General features: G+C 37.1%; 1 protein-coding gene across 1 annotated transcript in view; it reads left to right on the forward strand.

Moving 5' to 3' along the window:
- The window catches only part of TMEM242 (transmembrane protein 242), a 54,695-nt gene extending 34,762 nt beyond the window's left edge, over positions 1-19,933 (forward strand). Inside the window, exon 4 of the mRNA XM_020986674.2 lies at positions 17,216-19,933. Within this exon, the coding sequence (XP_020842333.1) occupies positions 17,216-17,314 (99 nt within the window). The 3' untranslated portion in view covers positions 17,315-19,933. The remainder of the gene's footprint in view (positions 1-17,215) is intronic.
- The last annotated feature ends 1,095 nt before the right edge of the window (positions 19,934-21,028 follow it).

Below are 21,028 nucleotides of genomic sequence, written 5' to 3' on the forward strand. Positions count from 1 at the left end.
TTAACCCCAACTATCTAAAAAAAAAACCAAAACAACCACCACCAATTTTACACTTTCCTTCTAGTCTTGGTTACGTTGGCTTTCTTTGTGCAAAAACTTTTCAATTTAATGTAATCAAAATTATCCACTTTGCATTTCATAGTGTTCTCTATCTCCTGTTTGGTCATGAATTCTTCTGTTCTCCATAGGTAGCAGTAGGTAGACTATTCCTTGCTCTCCCAGTTTGCTTATAGTATCAGCCCTAGTCCACTGATTCCTAAATGATCTCTTCTTGACCCATTTTCCATATTTTTGTGATATATATGTCACGTTTTCTTCCATTTTTTTCCAACCTTTTGATTTTATTGTAATATTTCTTGCTATCTCATGGAGTCATTGATTTCTCTTTGGTACATTCTAGTTTTAAGCTAGTCTGTAGTTTGAATAAGGTTTACTTCTTTCTCTTGTAAGCTAGTTATTCTCTTTCTAATTCTTTCCTTTTATTTTTAACCTCCTGTTTCATTTCTTTTGGGTATTAAAGTAGACCTTAGGGAAAATCTGGTTTTTCCATCCTCATTATTATCATTAAAAGCACTTTATACTAGCACTTATAGAGCACTTTAAGGTTTGTAAAGTGCTTTAATATGTTGACTCATTTGATCCTCATAATAACCCTATGAAATAGGTGCTATTATTGTCCCTTTCTTACAGATGAGGAAACAGGAACAGGAAAGTTGTGGCTTGCATAAGGTCACATAGATAGTAGGTGTCTGAGGCAGGTTTTGAACTCAAGTCTTTCTGACTTCAAGTCCTACTGTGTCACCTAGCTGCCCCCTTTGTGTCTGTGCTTTCATTTGTTACAGTTACGCCTTCTTTTGGGAGATCTCTAAATTTTCAGTAATTTTTTATGCCGCTCTGTAGTCTTTGATTTACTCATCTCTCTGGCTTGAAGTTCCTGAACTGGGTCTAGGCCGGGACTAGGCACTGTCTTACACTATGCTTTTGGGTGGGGTAGTCAGCCTTGCTTGTTCTTGCCCAGGGTCCCCCTGAGTTCTTGAGCTGATCTATGTCTCTTAGGGGTAAGTGGGTAGAGTGCAGGGTCTGCCTGGAGTCAGGAAGATCTGGGTTTAAATCTAGCCTCAGACACTTTCTAGCTATTTGATCCTGGGTAAGTCACTTAACCCTGTTTGTCTTAGTTTCCCCATCGGTAAGATGGGTTTAATAAGAGCACCTACCTTACAAAGTTATTGTGAGGAACAAATGAAATAAAAATTGTAAAGTGCTTAGCATAGTGCTAGGCACATAAATGCTTATTGTTTTTCCTCTTTCTTTTCCCCACCTGAATCTTTGAGGTTCAGAACCCTAGATCTTCAGGACCCTTTCTGGCATCTCAGGATAGAATGCTAGAGATCTCAGACCCCAAAATGCCTTGTCTGTCCTGGTCTGAGCACTGCCAGGTATCTCTGGCTGCTGCTGATACTTGGGACTTCCCAAGCTCCCTAGCACTTTTTGGAGGGCCTTTAACTCTTGCTGCTTCTGGGCCTGCAGGGCCCCTTGTTAAGTTACATGTGTCTCTGGTCTTTTCTATGCTGTTCATGCTGTGAGGCTGATCTTGTTTGCCTGCGCTGGTGCTGGCTTTGCTAGAGACCCCTTTTCTGTTGCCTTCAGGATTCTGGCTGGTGGTAGAAGTCACTGTAATTTCTTGTCGGATATTTTGATCTAGTGTGAGTTTCAAGTTTTTGCTGGAGTGGGTATGTGGGACTCCTTGGAGGCCAAGCAGCTAATTTCTCCACTCAGCATCCAGCCCTCTCTTCTTCAAGAAGAGCCTTAATTTTTCTCTTTTTCCTTAAGCTGTAACTATATACTGGTAGTTCAAATGAGTTTGTAGACAAGGGAAATACTTTTAGGGCCTGGGGCTTGTTGAGAGAGCACTTATGGATATGACTATCAGCTTTTCTCTTTGTGACTCTGAGTGAAAGACAGAAACAAAGCCTACAAATATAACTGAAAACTACAATTCATTTTTTGTGATTTTCAAGCTGTAATGAAGACTTTTTAAAAAAGACTCCAGTAGAAATTTTTTGGGCTTTCAGCCTTTTTTTCAGGTTTAGCTTAAATATTCATTGACTGCTTTTAATGCACTCTAATTTGCTTTGCTAATCAAGGGTTTCACATCCTGTTTTTTTAAAGAAAATGTTTATTTTTTTATTTTTTTTCACATTTTAAAAATTTATTTTGATTTATCAACAATCACTTCCATATGCTTTTGAGTTTAAAATTTTTCTCCCCCTTCCTCCCCACCACCCTTCCCAAGAGGGTGCACAATCTGATATAGGCTGTACATTTACATTCCTATTAAACATATTTTCGCATTAGTGAAGTTGTAAGTAAAGATTAAAACCAACTGGAGGAACCATCAGAAAGAGGAAACACAACTCAGTAGAAGAGAAAAAAAATGATAGCAATTCAACTTCCATAGTTCTTTCTTTGGATGTGGATAGCATTTTCCATCACGAGGCCTCTGGAGATGTCTTAGATCCTTGTAATGCTGAGAAGGGTTAAGTTTATCAATATTAGTCATCACACAATGTGGCTGTTATTGTGTACAAAGTTCTCTTGGTTCTGCTCACTTCACTCCGAATCAGACCATACAAGTCTTTCCAGGTTTTTCTGAAGTCAACCTGTTCATCATTTTAAATAAAATTTTTAAAGGATAAAATACTTTTAACACTTTGGAGTGGGGGCAGAAATCTCTACCATTGTATATTTGATTTATTCTGTATTAAAAAGCAGGTTTTTTTAAAAAGAGTTTTTTAAAAAAGTCATTTGCAAGTTCTTAAGAGTAAAAATTAGTTGACAGATTTGTATTAGTTCCACTCAGAGATTCACCCTTTAGCCTAGATCTCTAAGTCATATGCCCAAGGCTTTAACCTCCATATTTTTCCCCCTCATCCAAACTAACCTCATCTCATAATTTGCTCGCCAAACCAGCACAGTTCCTTGGACAGATTTGATTATGATACTATCGCCCTCTTGTCCCGAGACCAGAAAGTCTCACAATAGTATGTACTAGCTCCTGCTTCCTCTCTAAAATGGGTTTCATTGTAACCAAAAGTATAGAGTGTTAATCATACCATCTACTATAATCTTGTACTGAATTTTGAATTGTTAACTTCTATAAGGGAGGGAATAGGAATCATCTAACTTAAACCATTCAGAAGTTATCTAGCTATATTTTCTGCCTCTTTCAGCAGATTCAAGTCCACTTCAGATGATACTGGCTTTTTTTGTTTTTTATAACTTTTTTTGCCTAGAGACTTAATGTATGAATACATATCTGTTTTATCTAGGGAGATTGTTATTTGGGCCTTTAAGAAAATTGATTCAGTGTAAAAATTGATTCACTGTAACAAACAAACCGGAAAAGGCACCTGCTTCAGGTAGTGTTTCTTTGAAATGCACATTCTAGAAAGCCACTGTAGGAAGAAATGATCCAGCTAAGAGTTTTCATGCCCTTGAGCCTTATACACAACACTTATCTTGAAAGAACGTGATTGTTCAGTTAAAGAAACCATTAAAGTATGGAGGTAGGACTGGGCATCAGGAAAAAAAAAATTCAAAGACTCAAGAATAAAATGGAGAGATTATGAGTAAAGGTATCCAGATGAAGTAATTTTTCAGGATGAGCTTAAAGTAAGACTGCTATTAAATTAATCTTATCATTTGGGAAGATTGTTACTGCTGTACCAGAAGGGCTGCTATATAGTCTACTGCCCATTTGACTCAACCGCTCAAGTCAGTAAACATATGTTAAGTGTCTACTTTGTGCCAAAGCACTGTGCTAGACTTAAATTAATATGCTTGATAATGATTCCATAATTGAAACTTTTTTTTCCTGTGAGGAAAAATACTGTTATAAATGACTTATTATTGGATTGAAACAGAATTAAGGACATTCAGTTCAACATTCTTTAGTGTCTACTATGTGTATAGCACTGTGGATAGAAAGATGAAAAACAACACAATCCACACCTTCTAAAGTTTAATAAGATATGTATACAAGTTATAATGTAAGAAAGAAGGAAAGGTCCAGAGAAAGTACTAGAAGAAATTTTAGGAGACAGATCCCTTTCATTTGGTCACTCATTTGGGTGAATGGGGAACGGGGAAGTGAGAATAGGTAAGAGAGCAGGTAATATCTGAAATAGACTTTGAAATAAAAGCATTTTGGGGATAGGGGGCAGAGGGCACAGGGAAGAAGGGATGGAAAAGGTATATTCCAGGCATTCAAGATGATTTGTGCAAATGTACAGATACTTAAGGGAGCAGGATAAGGGAATAGGAAATAGCTAGTAATCCAATTTGGAAGTTAGGGAAAATGAAGAGTAGTGGAATGAAATGAAGTTGGAAAAGTAGGTAGAAAAATTGTGGAAGACACCAGTGCCACACTGAAGAGATTGGTTTCTGAGCTTTGGAGACCTACTAGAGGTTTTTGAACAGGGGAGTGACATGGTCAGTATCAGGAAACTTAGTTTGTCAGGTTTGTGAAAGATAGGTTGCTGTAAGAAATGAGGAAATAGATGATTTCAAAGAGATCTGAAAAGACTTATATGAACTGATGCAGAGTGAAATAAGCAAAACTGGAAGAAAATTTTATGCTATAACATCAATGTCATGAAAATGAACAGTTTTGGTGTGGCTGAAGATCCATCAAAGGAGACAGAAGGAGTGGTTAGACAAGCAAGAGGAGACCATTACCTTGAAAACCTAGAGAGCAGAGAGTATCCGGGAGAAGGTGATCCATAGTGTCAAATGCTGTAAAGGGATCAAGAATGATGATTATTGAGGAAAGGCCATTAGATTTGGCCTTTTAGAAATAGAATTTATTTCTAAAGTATTTGCCGTTTTAGAAATTAGAACTAATTTGTAACTTTGGAGAGGGATTATCAGTTAAATGATGAGGTTGGAAATCAGAATGAAGTTTTAAAAGAAAATGAAAATGAAGTGGAAGCTTTCTCAAGCCATGAGGGAAAGGAAAGAGATGGGATGCTAAGCAGGAATGGTTGGAACAAGTGAAGGTATTTTAATGATGGTTGAGATATGTAGGCAGAAGGAAGAATCCATTAGGGAGCGTTTGATTGAAAGTTAGAGAGTGACAATAGTAGAGGTATTCTTTGGGACAAAATAGGGTGGGAATCAAGGGTAGGAGATCAGAGGAAAGGAAGAGGTGGAGGTGGTGGGGGGAAAGTCCAAGTGATGTGAGATGAGCAGGAAGGGAGAAGAAGGAGCTTGGTAAATGACCTCAGTTTTTTGGGTAAAGTGTGAAATTAGGTCTTATGAAGTCTTCCATTGAGAATATAGGCAGAGTGATGCTGTGGGAATTTTGAGGAGAGATGAGAAGGTTTGGAGATGCTGGTGTGGAGAGTGTAATAATGAATATTTATAAAGTTCTTTGTAAACCTTATGATACTATATAAATGCTTTTAGCATCAATTAGGGATGAGTAGAAGAATTATTTTGCTGCAATGAAGTTCTAATTGAGATTAGATAACATAAATCTGTAGTGGTCTCAGCAGTGTTTTGCGATTCTCTCTGCCCCAGTTCTATTCAGTAGCATGTGAATAGGAGCAGAGGTGGCAGATATTGAAAGCAGTTTAGGGTTGGAAAGGGGCCAAAGGATTCAGGAGTGGAGGATAGTGTAGAGTTGACCTGTTTCACCAGTGGTCGAGTTGGGAAAGGAGGGGTGTGTAGCCTTTGCAGGAGGAAATGGCCTAGGAAAAAATCTAAAGGGTAGAGGAATTAGAGATCACAGTGAGAGTGGAGAACAGGTTTAGTCATTGAGAAAGATGAAAGACAGAAGATGATGATCAGATAAAGAAATGTTAGAATTCATGAATGTGAAAGTAGAACACTTGTGCTTGATGGCTGGATCGAGGTATGACCATCTCTATATATGAAGTGAAGGTCATGGCAATTGAGAAGACAGAGGAGCTTGGGAAGTTAGAGGATCTGAGGGAATATCAGTAGGTGTGTTGAAGCCTCCTAGTATGAGGGCAGGAACTGGGTAGAGAGAGACTGTGAGTTATTGAGGAAGGAAGGAGAATGTCCAAAGGAACAAAAGCCGACCAAAAATGGAATGGGTTACCTTTGTAGGCACTGGTCTTTGGAGGTCTTCAAGCAGAGACTGGATAACCACTTGTTGGATATGAATGAATGAAAAACCACTTATTAAGTATTTACTATTTACAAAGTGCTGGGCATGCAAATAAAAAGACAACCCCTGCTCTCGAGGAGCTTATGTTCTAATGGGGGAGACTACACATATAGCAGATTTTAGCTTCAAGTATTATAGAAAAATCCCATGGTTCTCTGGGTGCAGTGGCAAAGCAGAAGGTAATACATCATCTTTAATAGAATTTTCACTAATAAAATTATATTGGTTTCTGGTGTTGAACCATTTGACATTACCAAGGACTTTTATTTCAAGAAATTTCTTTTTCAAGTCTTTGGTAGTTGTGACTCCTGAGGAGGTGGGGGCTGCAGTACCTGCAGAGCAAGTTAGCAGGTCACATCTGCTCAGGGATTTCTTCCCTGGACCATGGCTGCAGAGGCCAGGCTGGAAGCAGAGCTAGCAGTCTGTCATGTACTGTTGTTCTCCAGGCTCTTGGACTTACTTGTTATTTCAGTAGCCCTCAGTTGTGGCTGGTGTTGTTTGGATCAAAGGTCCCTCCTCCGTCAGCTGGAAAGAGCTAGCTAGAAGCAAGACAAGTGATCTGAGGGCCTTCTATTCTCTGGGCACTTCAGCTCACAGACCTCATTTGTTTCTACAAGAATTTAAGACTTTTTTTATGATTTGAATAGTGGAGATTTCTTTTTAGGTATGGGTTGAAGTAGATGACATCCGAGGTCCTTCCAACTCTAATGATTCTGAGACTCTAGTTATGAGACTATTAAAATAGTCCAGGCAGAGTTCTGAATTAAGTGGTAGTAGTGTGAATAGAGAGAGTAATAGTATATGAAAGTGATATGGTGGAGGTTGAACCTTCAGGACTTGAGAGCTGGTTGAATGTTAAAATTTGAGGAAGAAGAAAGAAACAAAGATGACTGAAATTATGAGCTTGGGTAACTGTGATTTTGAGAGGAGGGGCAGGTTTTGGACAAAAGATGATGTTAAGTTTGAAGATCTGGAAAGATCTCATCAAACACCTTGAGTGGCTTTCTTTTGCTTTTAGAATGAAATGTAAACTATGTCTATCCTTTAAAGCCCTACACAACCTGGCCTCAATCTTTTTTTCGTCATTGAACGTTATTCCATGTCCTGCACTCTGTAGTCCAGCCAAACCTGCCTTGTTTCTGTTCCTCGACCATGATACTCCATCTCCTATCTTTGTGCCTTTTGACTTGCTGTTTTGTGTGCCGAGGATGTACTTCCTCTTCCCCTCCACCTTATAGAATCGCTCTCTTCCTTTAAGATGCACCTCATATACCCTGTCTTGACCCCTTCCCCTTCTCTGCTAGCGTTCTCTCTCACAAACCTTTTTAAACTAATTTGTATATGCTTGTATTTATTAACTTTATATTTATGCTGTATATATTTTACATATACTTGTTTCTCCCATTAGAATTTAAGTTCCTTGTGAGTAAGGATTATTTTATTCTCTGTATTTATATTCTCAATGCCTAGCACAGTACCTGGCACATAGTTGCTTAATAAAAAGCTGATTGATTGAAGGTATCTATCAGGCAGGTATCTGGAGCATGTCGGAGAGTTTGGGACTAAAAATAGATTTAAGAGACATTTACAAAGAAGTGATACTTGAAGCCATGGAAGCAGATGAGAACAGCAAGGAAGAGGGAAATTAGAGAAAGAAGAAAAGAATGCTGAGGACAGCTTTAGGGAACACCCACACTTAGGGAGCTACCATTGGGCGATGAATAAGCAAAGGAGAGACTAAGAAAATGTAGTCAGCCAGGTAGGAGACAGTCGTGTTTTTGGAAGCTAAGACAAAGAGGATATCAGGAAGTAATGGGCAACAGTGGCAAATGCTATCGCAAGATCAGAGAGGAGGAGGACTGAAATAGAGGCCATTGGATTATTAGGAAATCATTGGTGGCCTTGGAGAAAGCATTTTTAGTCATGTGGTAGGGAGGGAAACCAGATTGTAGTAGTTGATGAGTGAGGAAGTAGAGGCAGAGGTAGAGGATTGACTTCTCTATCTAGAAGTGTAGAAAGGGAAGAAGAGGAGAAGTATGGGAGTGGGTGGTTGAGCCAAGGGGAAGAGTTTTTGTTTGTTTTATTTTTAGAATAAAGTAGACCTCAGCGTCATGTTTACATACTCAGAGAAAGTAGCCAACAGGATGGGAGAGGTTGAAAAATCAATGAAGTAAAGGGATGGGGATTAAGGACACAAATGAAAGGGTTAGCTTTGGCGTGAAAGCAGGCTACCTCATCTGTGAAAACTGGAGTTGGGAGACAGGATTGAAGAAATAGAGAAGTTTTGCAGTGCAAGAGAATGGAAATTGAGGGAATTTGTGACAAGAAGCCTCAAATATCTCAGTAATTCATTCAGTGAACATCATTAACCATCTCTTATGTGGCAGGTACTGTGCTAAATGCTGGAGATACCAAAAGGAGGCACGACAGTCTGCCCTCAAGAAACTTACAATCTAATTACATTACGAAGTAATGTAAAAAGGCCTGCTGGAGAGAAGAGGGTAGAGGCTTTGGAGGCTTGAGAGAGGTTTGGAACACCTGTAGAATTGTAGTCAGCTGGAGGTGAATAGAAGGGTTGCCATGTAGCTGTGAGAATCCAGTTGAAATTTTTTAGATAGCATGGATTTATAAAGTGGATCCGTTCAACATGATTTTAGATCTTCCAGCATCGCTTACAAACTCACAGAGCCTTAAAGTTTGGAAGGGATCTCAGAGCTCATCTATGCCAAGTCATGCCTAAGTAGGAATCTTTTTTTTTTAAGGCAATTGGGGTTAAGTGACTTGCCCAGGGACACACAGCTAGTAAGAGTCAAGTGTTTGGTCTGAGGCCAGATTTGAACTCAGGTTCTCCTGACTTCAGGGCCAGTGCTCTATCCACTGCACCGCTTAGCTGCCCCCACGTTATCCTTGATAAGTGCTCATCCCAAGTCTTTGCTTAGAGACTACAATGATGGGTCTTGCCTCCTAAGCATGGGTGTTCCTCAAAGCTATCCTCAGCTCTCTTCTCTGAGGCAGCTCATTTTACTTGTGGGAGCAATAATTGTTAGAAAATATTTCCCTCCTTGGAGTTGAAATCTGCAGTGGTAATTGCCATGGTCCGGCATAGGAGTGAAAGAAAAATGTCAGTGATGGAGGTAATCTGAGTTTGGGGATTTGGGTGGAAGCAGTAGAAGAATAAGGGGACAAAGCATTCAAGTGCCTCATTGAAATGTCCAACTATAGGCTCAAGAGTGTGAAGGGTTAAGAAAGTAAAGCCAAGAGAACAAGGAAAGGATGCAGGGGCCAGAGCAAAAAGAGGTTAAGGAGAAGTTAATCGATGAGGGAGGTAGAAGAACAGATTATGATTAGAAAGGGAAATTTGAGAGGTAAGGATCTCAGAAAAGGAACAGTTTTGAAAGATAGAATGAAGGTGCATAGAGATACAATTAATTTACTACACTTTCTTCTTCCTTATATAACTGTTCCTTTTCTTACTCTCTTATTGGCCTGTATTTTCCCAGTGGAGGATAAAGATAGGTTTTCCAAATCAGATATAAATTATTCATTTTGTCAAGATCCAGTATCCGGAAACCAAAATCACTTATGCAGTGTGAAGGGATGTTCCATGGCACGGTCTAAGTGTTCCATTCAGCAAACACTCATCGTGCTGCCTAATAGGGATATAAATGATAGGTTTGGGGAGCCATTCTAAGGTCAGGATTTGCTTGTGAGTTGTTAGGGAGGGAAATCTCTTCTTATTCAAGTGTTAGTAATTTTATTGATTTGTTAGGCTTAATGTTACATTACATCGAGCATCGACATTCACAGAAAATTATAAGGAAGTGTAGGAGACATGTTTATACTTCACTATGAAATATTCATGCTTTTATTATCACAAGTACTTCTGCCACTGATGCAAATCTCAGTAGCTTCTCTGTGCCTTAGTAGTCTTCCTGAATTGCTGTGACTTAAAAAAAAAATCTCCTAGTAGCCAACTTTCTAATAATGAGGCTCTCAAAACTTAATTTGCTCCTTAGACAACACACATGGTGCATTGATGAACCCGTTATTAAATGTTTTCCAGCTTCTAGAGCATGTGTTCTGATGGGCGAACTTTTGAGAAGTTCTGTGCCAAAGTGAGCTGTTAAAGTAAGATTTTAGAGGAGCATTTCCATATGTGATGTAATAATGTTGGATGCTAACTATACGATTTACTTAGCCTTCAGGGTTTATGTGATTGTTGGTGATGGCATTTTTTTTTATAATTAGTGATCAGAGTGTCTTAATCTAAATTTGAAATTCTGAATATTTTAAAAGGTTTCTGTTTTAGCAGAAGATACCACTGACCTCTCTTTTCAACTTCAAAAGCATAGTTTTTAATTATGAGTAAAAGTAACACTGTCCCTACTGTATATAAAAATTTAACAGCTGTCCAAAATGAACATTTAGTGAATTATTCACAGGACGTCTTTTCTCAGCTTTTTGTGGTATCTTCAGAATTGTCAGTGACTGGAATAAGAGTAAGAGTTTTACTTTAGTAACTTACACTTACACAAAATGAATACTCCTGAACTGAGCATAAGTTGTGTGGGGTATAAAAATGTTGAAGCAGACTCAGAGGACAAGATAATGTGTGTACATGTCAAAATATGTACCAGTTAATATTTCTCTTTGGAGATTTTAATTATCATATAGAAATTAATATAAGTATTTTTAAATTGGCACATGAACTAAAAATAAAAAACGAAGTCTTCCAGAAATCTAGATTGGCCTAATATACATATTGAATATTAGAAGAAATAAGTATTTGAAAACTTCTAACTCTAAGATTCGCTTGATCAAGAAAGCCATTTTTATAATTTTATTTATTTATTTTTGCCAGGCAGTGAGGTACATTGACTTGTCTAGGGTTACGCAGATAGTAAATATCAAGTGTCTGAGGCCACATTTGAACTCAGGTCTTCCTGAATCCAGGGCGGGTGCTCCATTCACTGCACCATCTAGCTGCCCTCCCTTTTTGTCATTATAATCCAAGCAAGACTTAACAACTGTTTTCCATAATGGAGCAATCCTAAAACTTTTTTTATCTTACCCTTGTGACATACTGTCAGCAGTACCCATGAAAAAGACATTATGAAATGGAAGCTTCTTTTAGGTGCTCTTGATTTTGCCAGATGAGGTGGAATCATTAGGTTAAGATAGGAAAATGACAGTGATCCATAGCTATTAGAGATTATTTAATGCAGTAAAGTATATGATTGGCTTTTAGAAAAAATCCTGACCGAGGTGGAACAGTTACTATAATTTATTTAGCAGGAAAAGGCAATATCACTAAATTTCACAGTTGCTAAAAATAAAACTCAACTTAGTGAAATCACTTTAGAGAACTGCCTCTGGGTACTGTGCATGTTAGGTGTTAAATCAAAGAATGTTACAAATTGTTCTTGTTGGGCAGGGTCTTAGCAACACCCTGCTACCAAAAGCCCTGGGATAGGCAGAATTCCCGGTCATCCTGGGTACTTGACACTAAGTAGGGGCTGTAGAATCAACCCCTATTGCTCGGTTTACTTCATTGGTAATAGAAGATTGCTTTTGAATTGTGCTGTAATGTTACTCACTATAATAAAAATTGCTGTTTGAATGGTTACTTTCAAGGATTGTATTTCTCAGAACATCACATTAACTTTTATTTCTAAATCAGTTGACTTTAGTATAGATTCTAAGCTTTCTGCATGTAAGATGGTAGTGATTTGGAGGGGAATAAGGATTCTCAAGAGGGTATCATTAGATAAAAAGGTGACTGCTGGGGTCAACTTGGAAAATGAAAAGCTGGAATTATATATCCTATATTAGTATATATGCTAATGTAATAATACAAATAAATTAATATGGAATGTTCAAATATCTTTCATCTCAGGAGTACCTTACATGTTAACTTCTAATCAGAAACAAAAGGCTCTGGTGTCTGCATTGTAAACTAAACAGCAGTTCTCAGTTAAACTATGTCAAGCTGACATTTGTCAGTGGTGCTCCCTGGAAAATTAGCATTTACCTTTCCATGCTGAATGGAGAAGCTTATCATAATATTTCATTGTGAAGATAGAAGAATACTGTGTTGTACCCTGATTGAGGAAATATCGTAAGGAGAAGATGGGCTAATTGAAGTAACTTACTTGTTGTTATAAAGACTTGTCACACTGTGGCATCATTTAGGAACAGAATACCAGGTAGTCTAGTTTGCAATATAGTAAAAGAATATTGTGGCACTATTTTATGCAGTTTGTTGTTGATTGAATGAAGTAAAGTCTTTAATCTGCCTGACATTTTATAGTTATGTGTTCCATGAAATTATTAAAATGAATTTACATTGGCCGAATTTGGTATTATTTTTCAAAATCAGTAAGCATTTATTAAGCATCTACTATATGCCAGACACTGAGGGATGCAAAAGCAAATCTGAAATTGTGCCTTTTACTGGGGGAGATAACATTTACACATATAAGTGTATATAACATATATACAAAATAAATGGAAGACAACAGAAGGACACTAGAGGGCTGGGGTGAGATAACCCTCAGAAAAGGTCTTGTGTAGAAAGAAGGTGGCATTTGAGCTGAGTTTTGAATGTAGAGGTAAGGTAGGAGAGCATTCCAGCATTGGGAAACAGCCACTAGATCAAGATGTGGCAACTGATTCGATATGTGGAATGAGTTCAGTTGAGGAATTGAAGATAACACTTAAGTGCAAACCAATGTAATCAGGAAGATTTTGAAAATAGGAAAGTTAAGATGCAGTTTACATTTACGTTTTGGTTCTGTTATTCAACATCTTGAAACAAAATGGCGTCCATTCAGAGTTTTCAAATGAGTATTTTTTCTGTGGCAGTTGTTTGGCTCAGTGGATAAAGTGCTGGGCTGGACTCAGGAAGACTCATCTTTCTGAGTTCTAATCTGGCCTCAGACTTTTAACTCATACTCTTAATCTTATGTAACTCTAGGCAAGTCACTTAACTTGGTCTCTGTTTCCTCAGAACTAGAGAGGGAAATGGCAAAACCACTCCAGTATCCTTGCTAAGAAAACCTCGAAGGAAGTTATGAAGAGGCAGATACTGCTGAAATGACTGAACAACAAGTATTTTCTGTAATTTAAAAGATTTCACTGAAAGTCAGTGCTTGGAATATGTGATTATATTGAGTGTTGTTGACAGTTCAGATGGCAAGTACTATACTCCTGGTCAGATAATGCTCTATAAAAATGTTGGAGAGATAGGGTTGCATAGTGGATAGAAAATTAATTTTGGAGTACGGAAAGCCCAAGCTCAAGTCCTACCTTGAACATTCACTGGCCACTTGACCTTGAAATAACCTCTCAGTGCCCCAGGCAGCTTTCTAAGATTTCAAACTGCAGAACTGTTGCCATTCTGAATTTGTAGAAAGAATTTAATTGCTGGTGTTTCCGTACATCAATGAATGTACAAGTCAGCTTACAGATTAATTTATGATAAATGTCACAATCAGATAAACTTTATGAACCATTGTTACTTTTCAGCAAATGTTATTTGTTCTTGTCCACTGGCAGCAGCATTTCAATGGGATTTTATTATGACATAAAGATATTATTACTGTTTACCAGAAATTTAATTTGAAGTTAATAATTACATTTCTAAAGGAACTTTCACAGAGAATTTTATAGACGCATCATTTGTTAAACCCACTGATATTAATGCTGTCTAGCATTACTGAACGTTGTAAATACTTGGACAAAAGAAAAGGAAACTGGAGGGGACTACGTGTGTAAAGTTGAGATTCATAACCATGTGGAGGAATTCTTGTGACTCTGAGAAAATAGTAGGATCACTAAAAATTGAGAGGATATCTCAGAGTCGAAAAAGTTAAGTGATGGTAGAACAGTAATGCTCACATACTCTAGGACTGACAGCTATCTTAAACACTTCCTTACCAAAAGTTTTCAGCTTAATTATAATAATAACTAACATTTATATAATTCTTTAAAGTTTGCAAAATGCTTTACATGTTATTTTATTTTATTTAAGCTTTTAAATGATCTTTTTTCTCATGGGAATCTATCAGTTTCATAATGGAAGTTAATGGGAATATAGAGTTTGCTTTATAATTGACTTTGAAGGATTAAATCTGTTCCATAAACCTGAGAATTGATTTCTCAACTCCTGCAAAATTATTGCTTCTCCAGACTACATCTCTTCTGTGTACATTTGACTTTGTCTAGCTGTTCTTCCCATCTTTGTTCTCTTAAGTGCCATTTCCACCTCATTTATATGCACATCTGGAATTGTTTTTTGATGGTGGTGGTGGACTCTCTTTGATGTTGAAAAAGGTTTGTTATAAAAATCTTTTCATCTTTTATCCTTCCAGTTTTATCCTGAGATGACTTTGCCTTGTTGGGTCTCTCACCAAGCTGTCTTTATATTGGTTTTTCCCTTCGTTGATTTCTTACTGTTTACAGGGTGACACTATTCATAATCTTCCACTATGCTTCCCCATAAGGTTTTACAAATATGTTTTTTCTTCTAATAAAATCCAGTGTTTTGAATCTAATAAAATCCAATAAATCCATGTTGTCCTTGGTTGCTGCTTTTCTCATTTGTTAAGTCTTTTCTAACAAAGTAGTTTTTTAGGCCCTTTAGGTCTTTTCTAGTTATTGCATTGATTTAAATCAGTTAAATTTCTACATAAAATTACTGTAGTCAGTGTTGATGTCCTTTTCTCCTGTTATGTGCCAGCTTCCAGTGTCAATAGCTTGTTTAACTAAGTTGTTGGAATTATTTTAATTTTATGCCATTTTAAAAATTATTTTGAGGCATCTAGCTTTATATTAATTAATATTTTTGTTTTAACAAACCAAGGGGTTGACTGTACATAGACATCAAGTTCTGGAATGATTTCCCACGTGATAGTTGAATTCTTTCCTGTATGTTAAAAATATAATCTGTTTCATTGTTATTAATTGTTTGCCATGTCTTATACCTTCTGATTCTTTTTTCAAAGAAAGCATTCATTGAGATCTTATTACTTTAAAATATTCCCTTTTTTTTTACCTTATTTACTTCTATTGGTTTTTCCAGTTTCTGAAACTCTAATCTGAGTTGAATACTTGTAAGTTCCTTTTGTATTCACTTTCATATTCCTTAATAAACTGAGAAAGTTGGGAAGCTGGAACAAAAATAAACATGGGACTGGTTTGGGGGCTTAAGAAAAATATACATCAACATTTATGCATTCAAATGAAAGTTTTCATTCAACAAACATTTATTAAAACACCTGCTGTGTACTAGGCACTAGGCTCTGGAGATGCAGAGGCAGGCATGGAATTCTCACTGCCCTCAAGGAGCTTGTGTTCTATGGGGGAAACATTCAAAATATTTATTCAAAATAAATACAAGGTAAGTTTTAAAAGGGACCACTCTAAGAACTAGGGAGATCAAGAAAGGCTTCCTTTTGAAGATAGTGCTTGGACTTAGTCTTGAAAAAACCGACAAGGAATTCTAAGGGGCAACTATGAGGAAGGAGGAGTACATTTTAGTTCCACGGGACAGCCAGTGCACAGGGACACTGTCATCATGTGTGAGGAACAACTAGAAGCCCAGTTTGGGTGAACCATAGAGTGTTTGGGAAGGGCTATAATATATATAATACCTGGAAAGGTAGGTTGGAACCAGATTGTGAAATGCTTTAAATGCCAAGCAGGAATTTTATTCCAAGAGGCAATAGGGAACCATATTTAGCTTACTGAGCAAGGGAGTGATATGTTTAGACCTGTACTTTAGGAAAATCAACTTTGTTAACTGTGTGATGAGCTGGAGGGGGGAAACCTAAGCCCAATAGACCAGTTACTGAGCCATTGCAATAGTGCAGAGGAGAGGTGATTAGGGATGGAACTAGGATGGTTATCCTGTGACTGGAGAGGAGTCGGGGCAGAATGTTGTAGAATTACAAAGTACAAGTATTGGCATCTGAGTGGCTATGTGGGGTTAGAGAGAGTGAGCAAAAAGGATAATACCAGACTTGCACACTGGGGAGACTAGAAGGATGGTGATGCCCTCCACAGAAATAGAGAGTTTCAGAAGAGGGGTGGGTTTGGGGGCTGGAGAAGATATCAGAGATTCTGAGATCTTCCATTATTCTTGTCATTCAAGATAATTACCGTAGAAGATTGTAAATTTCTCTTAATGATTCTTCCATTGCTGAAAATGTTTCTGGAACCTCCTCTTAGAGAATTACCTTTGACACAAGTTTTTAAACTATACAAAATAAGATTTGTTTCTTTCTAAAAAATGCTTTAGGGTGTGTGTTTTAACAAAAATTGTTATTAATCAGTTGTTCATTTACCTTATTTGTCAGACTTGGCTTTAAATGACTTTTGCCTTTTTACAAAAATAAAATCCAGCCTCGATATTCTAGAAAATACACCCCAGAGGCTTTAAAGACACTATCAAAGGTAGAGTTACCAGAATGTTTTGAGCAAAAGAAACATCACTGAAATAAGTGTATAGCCTACCAAGGTGGCTTCATTGAAAGGAGAAACAGTCATTTAGAGGTATAAATTCTGTTATGTTGGTTTTAGGGTTTAGAAAAGCTTCATTACTTTACAGTTCCAGTTCTTGAATAAAATATACTCATACATAACTCTGTAGGACTTAGATACATATTTTTCAGATACATAGCAATACTCTCCCCAGCAGTATCTTTTAAATCGAAAGCCAGTAACAAATACCATTTTTGTAGTTAATTGTAGGCATCTTACTAGTTATAATCATATAGGAGATTTATGTGTTTTTAAGATCCATAGATTAATATTTACTTGGAATGTGGAAAGTAGGAATTCTGTTTTTCTTTCAGAAGAACCAGAATTTGATCCTATATTTTATTTGTATTCAGGTGTTACTTTTTGTTCTTTACCCATGAGCAGTGCAATTGTATCCAGTCAGCAAAGGTGTCAGTCTATGATAGTTTTGATATTTACCTTCTTTTAACATTTGGTGACTGATTTTTTTCCTTCTTTTAGATGAAAGACTTTCAGAGTAAAATGCAATCAATATTTCCAGTGATCCCCAAGAACCCCGGGTCATCTGTTGAGTGGGAGGAAGCACTGAAATCCAAATGAGATGAGCATAAAAGAATTCCAAAGTGATTCTTACAGGGAAAGTAGCTGAAAATGCCAAGATAATCATCCTCTTTAAAGGAAAAAAAAGGTCAAATTGATTTCTACTCAGGAAAGTGAACAAATTGTTGATGGGACATGGACTCTATGGCTGTCAGCATCTTCAGTGTAGTCTATGAAAACTCAAAGTCATTCTGCATTTGCTTTATCTTGGAATCAAATGAGAGAGGTACATGTTTTCCAAGATTTGGAGGGTTGTTTTAAAGAACATTAGTTGTAAGTAAGTAAATAACTTCCCCTTGTGGACTGCATATTAGTATATAAAGTTAGATATATTTCTATTAACTTTAAAAACAAGTTCTCACTTGAAAAGCCAAATTTTATGATAAATATTCTAACAGGAATCTTTATAAACCATTGTTACTTCTCACCACCAAGTGGGAAAACCAAGCTAAAAATTAAAAGGTGGTTCATTTAAAAAAATTTTTAAATAACTTAAAAAAATTTTTTTAGACCATAAGCTCCTTGAGAGCAGGCACTGATTTTTGTCCTTCTTTGTATCCCCAGAGCTTAGTATAAGTGTCTGGCACGTAGAAGGTGCTTAATAAATGCAGGATGACTGTCATGACCCTAGCTAATAATGAAATAATAGTGGCTCATTCTTTTAAATTTAATGAGTTTATTGCAGGAACCTTCCATGTTGTTGTGTGATTATCTGACTATACCTGGCCTGTTAAGAGCCAGCTGAGCTAGTGAAACATTCACCTCTTGGTGCTCATTGTAACATTAGATCATTTGTTTGAAGTGATTTTTCATTTGCTTTGTACCCTTTGTTCACTCATTCAGTGCCCCACTTAAAGGCCATTGATTCTATTTCTACATATCTTTATACTTTGAGGGAAATAAAAAACCAGCAACAGATTAATGTAATTTAAGAATGATTTATTATGAAGTGTACATTTGTGAGATGATTTGATGCTAGATTCCTGAACACTACTTGTTAGATTATAATTTTACTTCAGTCATCAATGTGAAAATAGCATAATGTTGAACCCACCCACCTAACAAATATGTTTAACCAAAAAGTCACATGGTATTAAGTCTGACATTCAATATTTAGTGTAATAATTCTAATGAATTTTCTGTGAGTAAATTTCTAAGGAATTTGACATTAAGAAAACACTCTCTGTTCCTCTGTGGTCTCTTACAGAAACTGATGGAGAACAGTGCCTAATTGCAATCACTGTATTTATCAGAGACTTAAAAGTTTTAAAAAGAACAAGAAAAAATATTTTTAGTATGTAAATTTTCCAGAGAAACAACATCTGGTTGGAAAAGCAATTTTGAAGTTTCTTTATGATTGCTTAAGCTCTAATTAGTCAGTTATCAGGTCTAATAAAGTACATTTGAAATTTATTTGTTATTATAAAACCTTTTAGTTCTAATAAAAAATAAAAAATGTCAAGTGTATAATTTAGCATTTTTCTCTAAACTGTGATGCCACACTCAGATTGCTGAATTGTGATTAAACAGGTGTAATCAGTGTCTGGGTTTCTTATGTAGTTTATTATAAAAATCTAACACTAACAAGAAATTATAGTGAAATTTATAAGACTACATATGTACAGTCTCAAGGTTTATCTCACTCATCTTTCATTTTAAACTAAATAACATAGGTGGGAAAAGGTTTATAGCCTTGGTTGAAGAAGACAAATACAAAGATCAGAAACTAATTCAGTGATTTTCTTCTTTTTTTTTCCCAGTGATTTTTTTTTCTAACATGTGCATTAGGGTTACATACCCTGATGCATGGATTAGTATGCACCTAGGTCTATATGAAAAAGTGTAGTATGCACTACAGAAAGTACCGGTAACCACCTGTAGCTAGAATTTAAGATTCTTGTTTTACTTTGCATGCAGAATTCCTCCACAGAATGGAGTTTGGGAGAGAGGGAGAGAAGACATAGTTTTCTAAGAGAATAGAGCTGAAATTAATTAATAATTGATTAATTATTTAGTGCCCATGGTTTGAAATAAACTTTTATAGTGTAAGCCCTTGAGTGCAGGGAATATCCTTTGTTCTTTAAGAACCCCATTGTAGTACCTCCTTTAATACTATGCAGGTTGTGTAATATATATTACCTGTTAATGTTGATGACAACCAGCCCAGAAACCTTGGAATGCTTTTTGTGTTAATTGGCAAAATAAATGACAGAGTAGATGCAGCATATATTGTGAATGCTTCTGCATAATTAACTTTATTAATGCTTTTGTTGAAGACATTAAAAATGAGTATAAAGTAGATTGAAGATGATGGCCACGTACAAAGTAAATGTGATGTGGAGTTTGTTAGCCCAATATACCTGGGGGAAAAAAAAGAAATAAAATGTGCCTCAAATAACGTGATTTTTATGTTAAACCAGTCTATGCCATTTAAAAAAATTGGTAATGGGATTTCATTGGTAAAACTCAAATAGGCACTGGGGGTTATTGAACCATACATAAGGATCCCTGTGGGCCACATGTTGACTTAGAAAACCACATGTTAGCATTATCTATGTTTTGTTATATTTTTATTTTGTTATGTATTTCCCAATTACATTTTAATCCGCTTTGGGTACACTTGCTTGTGTTGTGAGTTGTATGTGGCCTTCAGGTTATGTGTTTGACGCTACTGGTGTAGGAAACTCTCCAGAAGGGTACTTCCTTTGCCAGTGAAGATCACCAGCACCTCTACACCTTATACAGCAGTTCTGGAGAGTGGCCTGGTGGCCCTGAGGGTTTATACTAAAGATGTCCTAATCTGTCTTTCCTGCCCCAATCTCAAATCCTCAACTGCCTTTCAGACATCTTACGCTGGATGTCCAGTAGACATCTTAAACTCAGTATGTCCAAAGTGGAAGTCATTGTCTTTCCCCTTAATGTTCTCCTCCTCCTACACACACACACACACACACACACACACACACACACACACACACACACACCCCTCTTCTTTATTCTCTTGCCAAAGCCTGTCACTTTTACCTTGGCGACATCTCTCCATTATGCCTCCTTTTCTCCTCTGACACTGCCACCACTATAGTGTAGGCCCTCTTCGCCTCGCACCTGGATTATTGCAATAGCCTGATGGTGGGTCTGCCTCAAGTTTCTCCCACTGCAGTCCATCCTCCATCAGCCACTAACTAAAGTGATTTCCCTGAAGCACAGGTCAGATCATGCCACTCTTGCCCCCATTCAGTAAACTCTGGTGGCTCTGTGGTGCCTCCAGGATCAAATACAAAAGGTTCTGTTTGGCATTCAGAGCCCTTTATGGCCTAGTCCCTGTCTACCTTTCCATTCTTCTTATACCTTATTTCATGATACAAACTATTAGAAGCCAGTGACACTCTCCTTGTGGCTATTCCATGAACCAGACAGCTTGGGGCATTCTCTCTGAATGTCCCCCATGCCTGGAATACTCTCCCTTTTTAGCTCCAACTACTGACCTCCCTGGCTTCCTTTAAGTCCCAAATAAAAGCCCACCTCCTAAAGGAAGCTTTCCCAAACCTCCTTTAATTACAGTGCCTTCCTGCCATTAGTTATTTTGTATTTATTCCGTATGTAGCTTGTTTTGTCTATATTTCTTCCCACCTTGTTTCCCCCAGTAGATTGTAAGCTCCTTCAGAGTAGGGATTGTCTTTTGCCTCTTTTTGTATCCATAGCACTTAGCACAGT

The sequence above is a fragment of the Phascolarctos cinereus genome, unplaced genomic scaffold (genome assembly GCF_003287225.1).
Source record: "Phascolarctos cinereus isolate Bilbo 61053 unplaced genomic scaffold, phaCin_HiC Scaffold_5;HRSCAF=322, whole genome shotgun sequence".
Lineage (NCBI taxonomy): Eukaryota > Metazoa > Chordata > Mammalia > Diprotodontia > Phascolarctidae > Phascolarctos > Phascolarctos cinereus.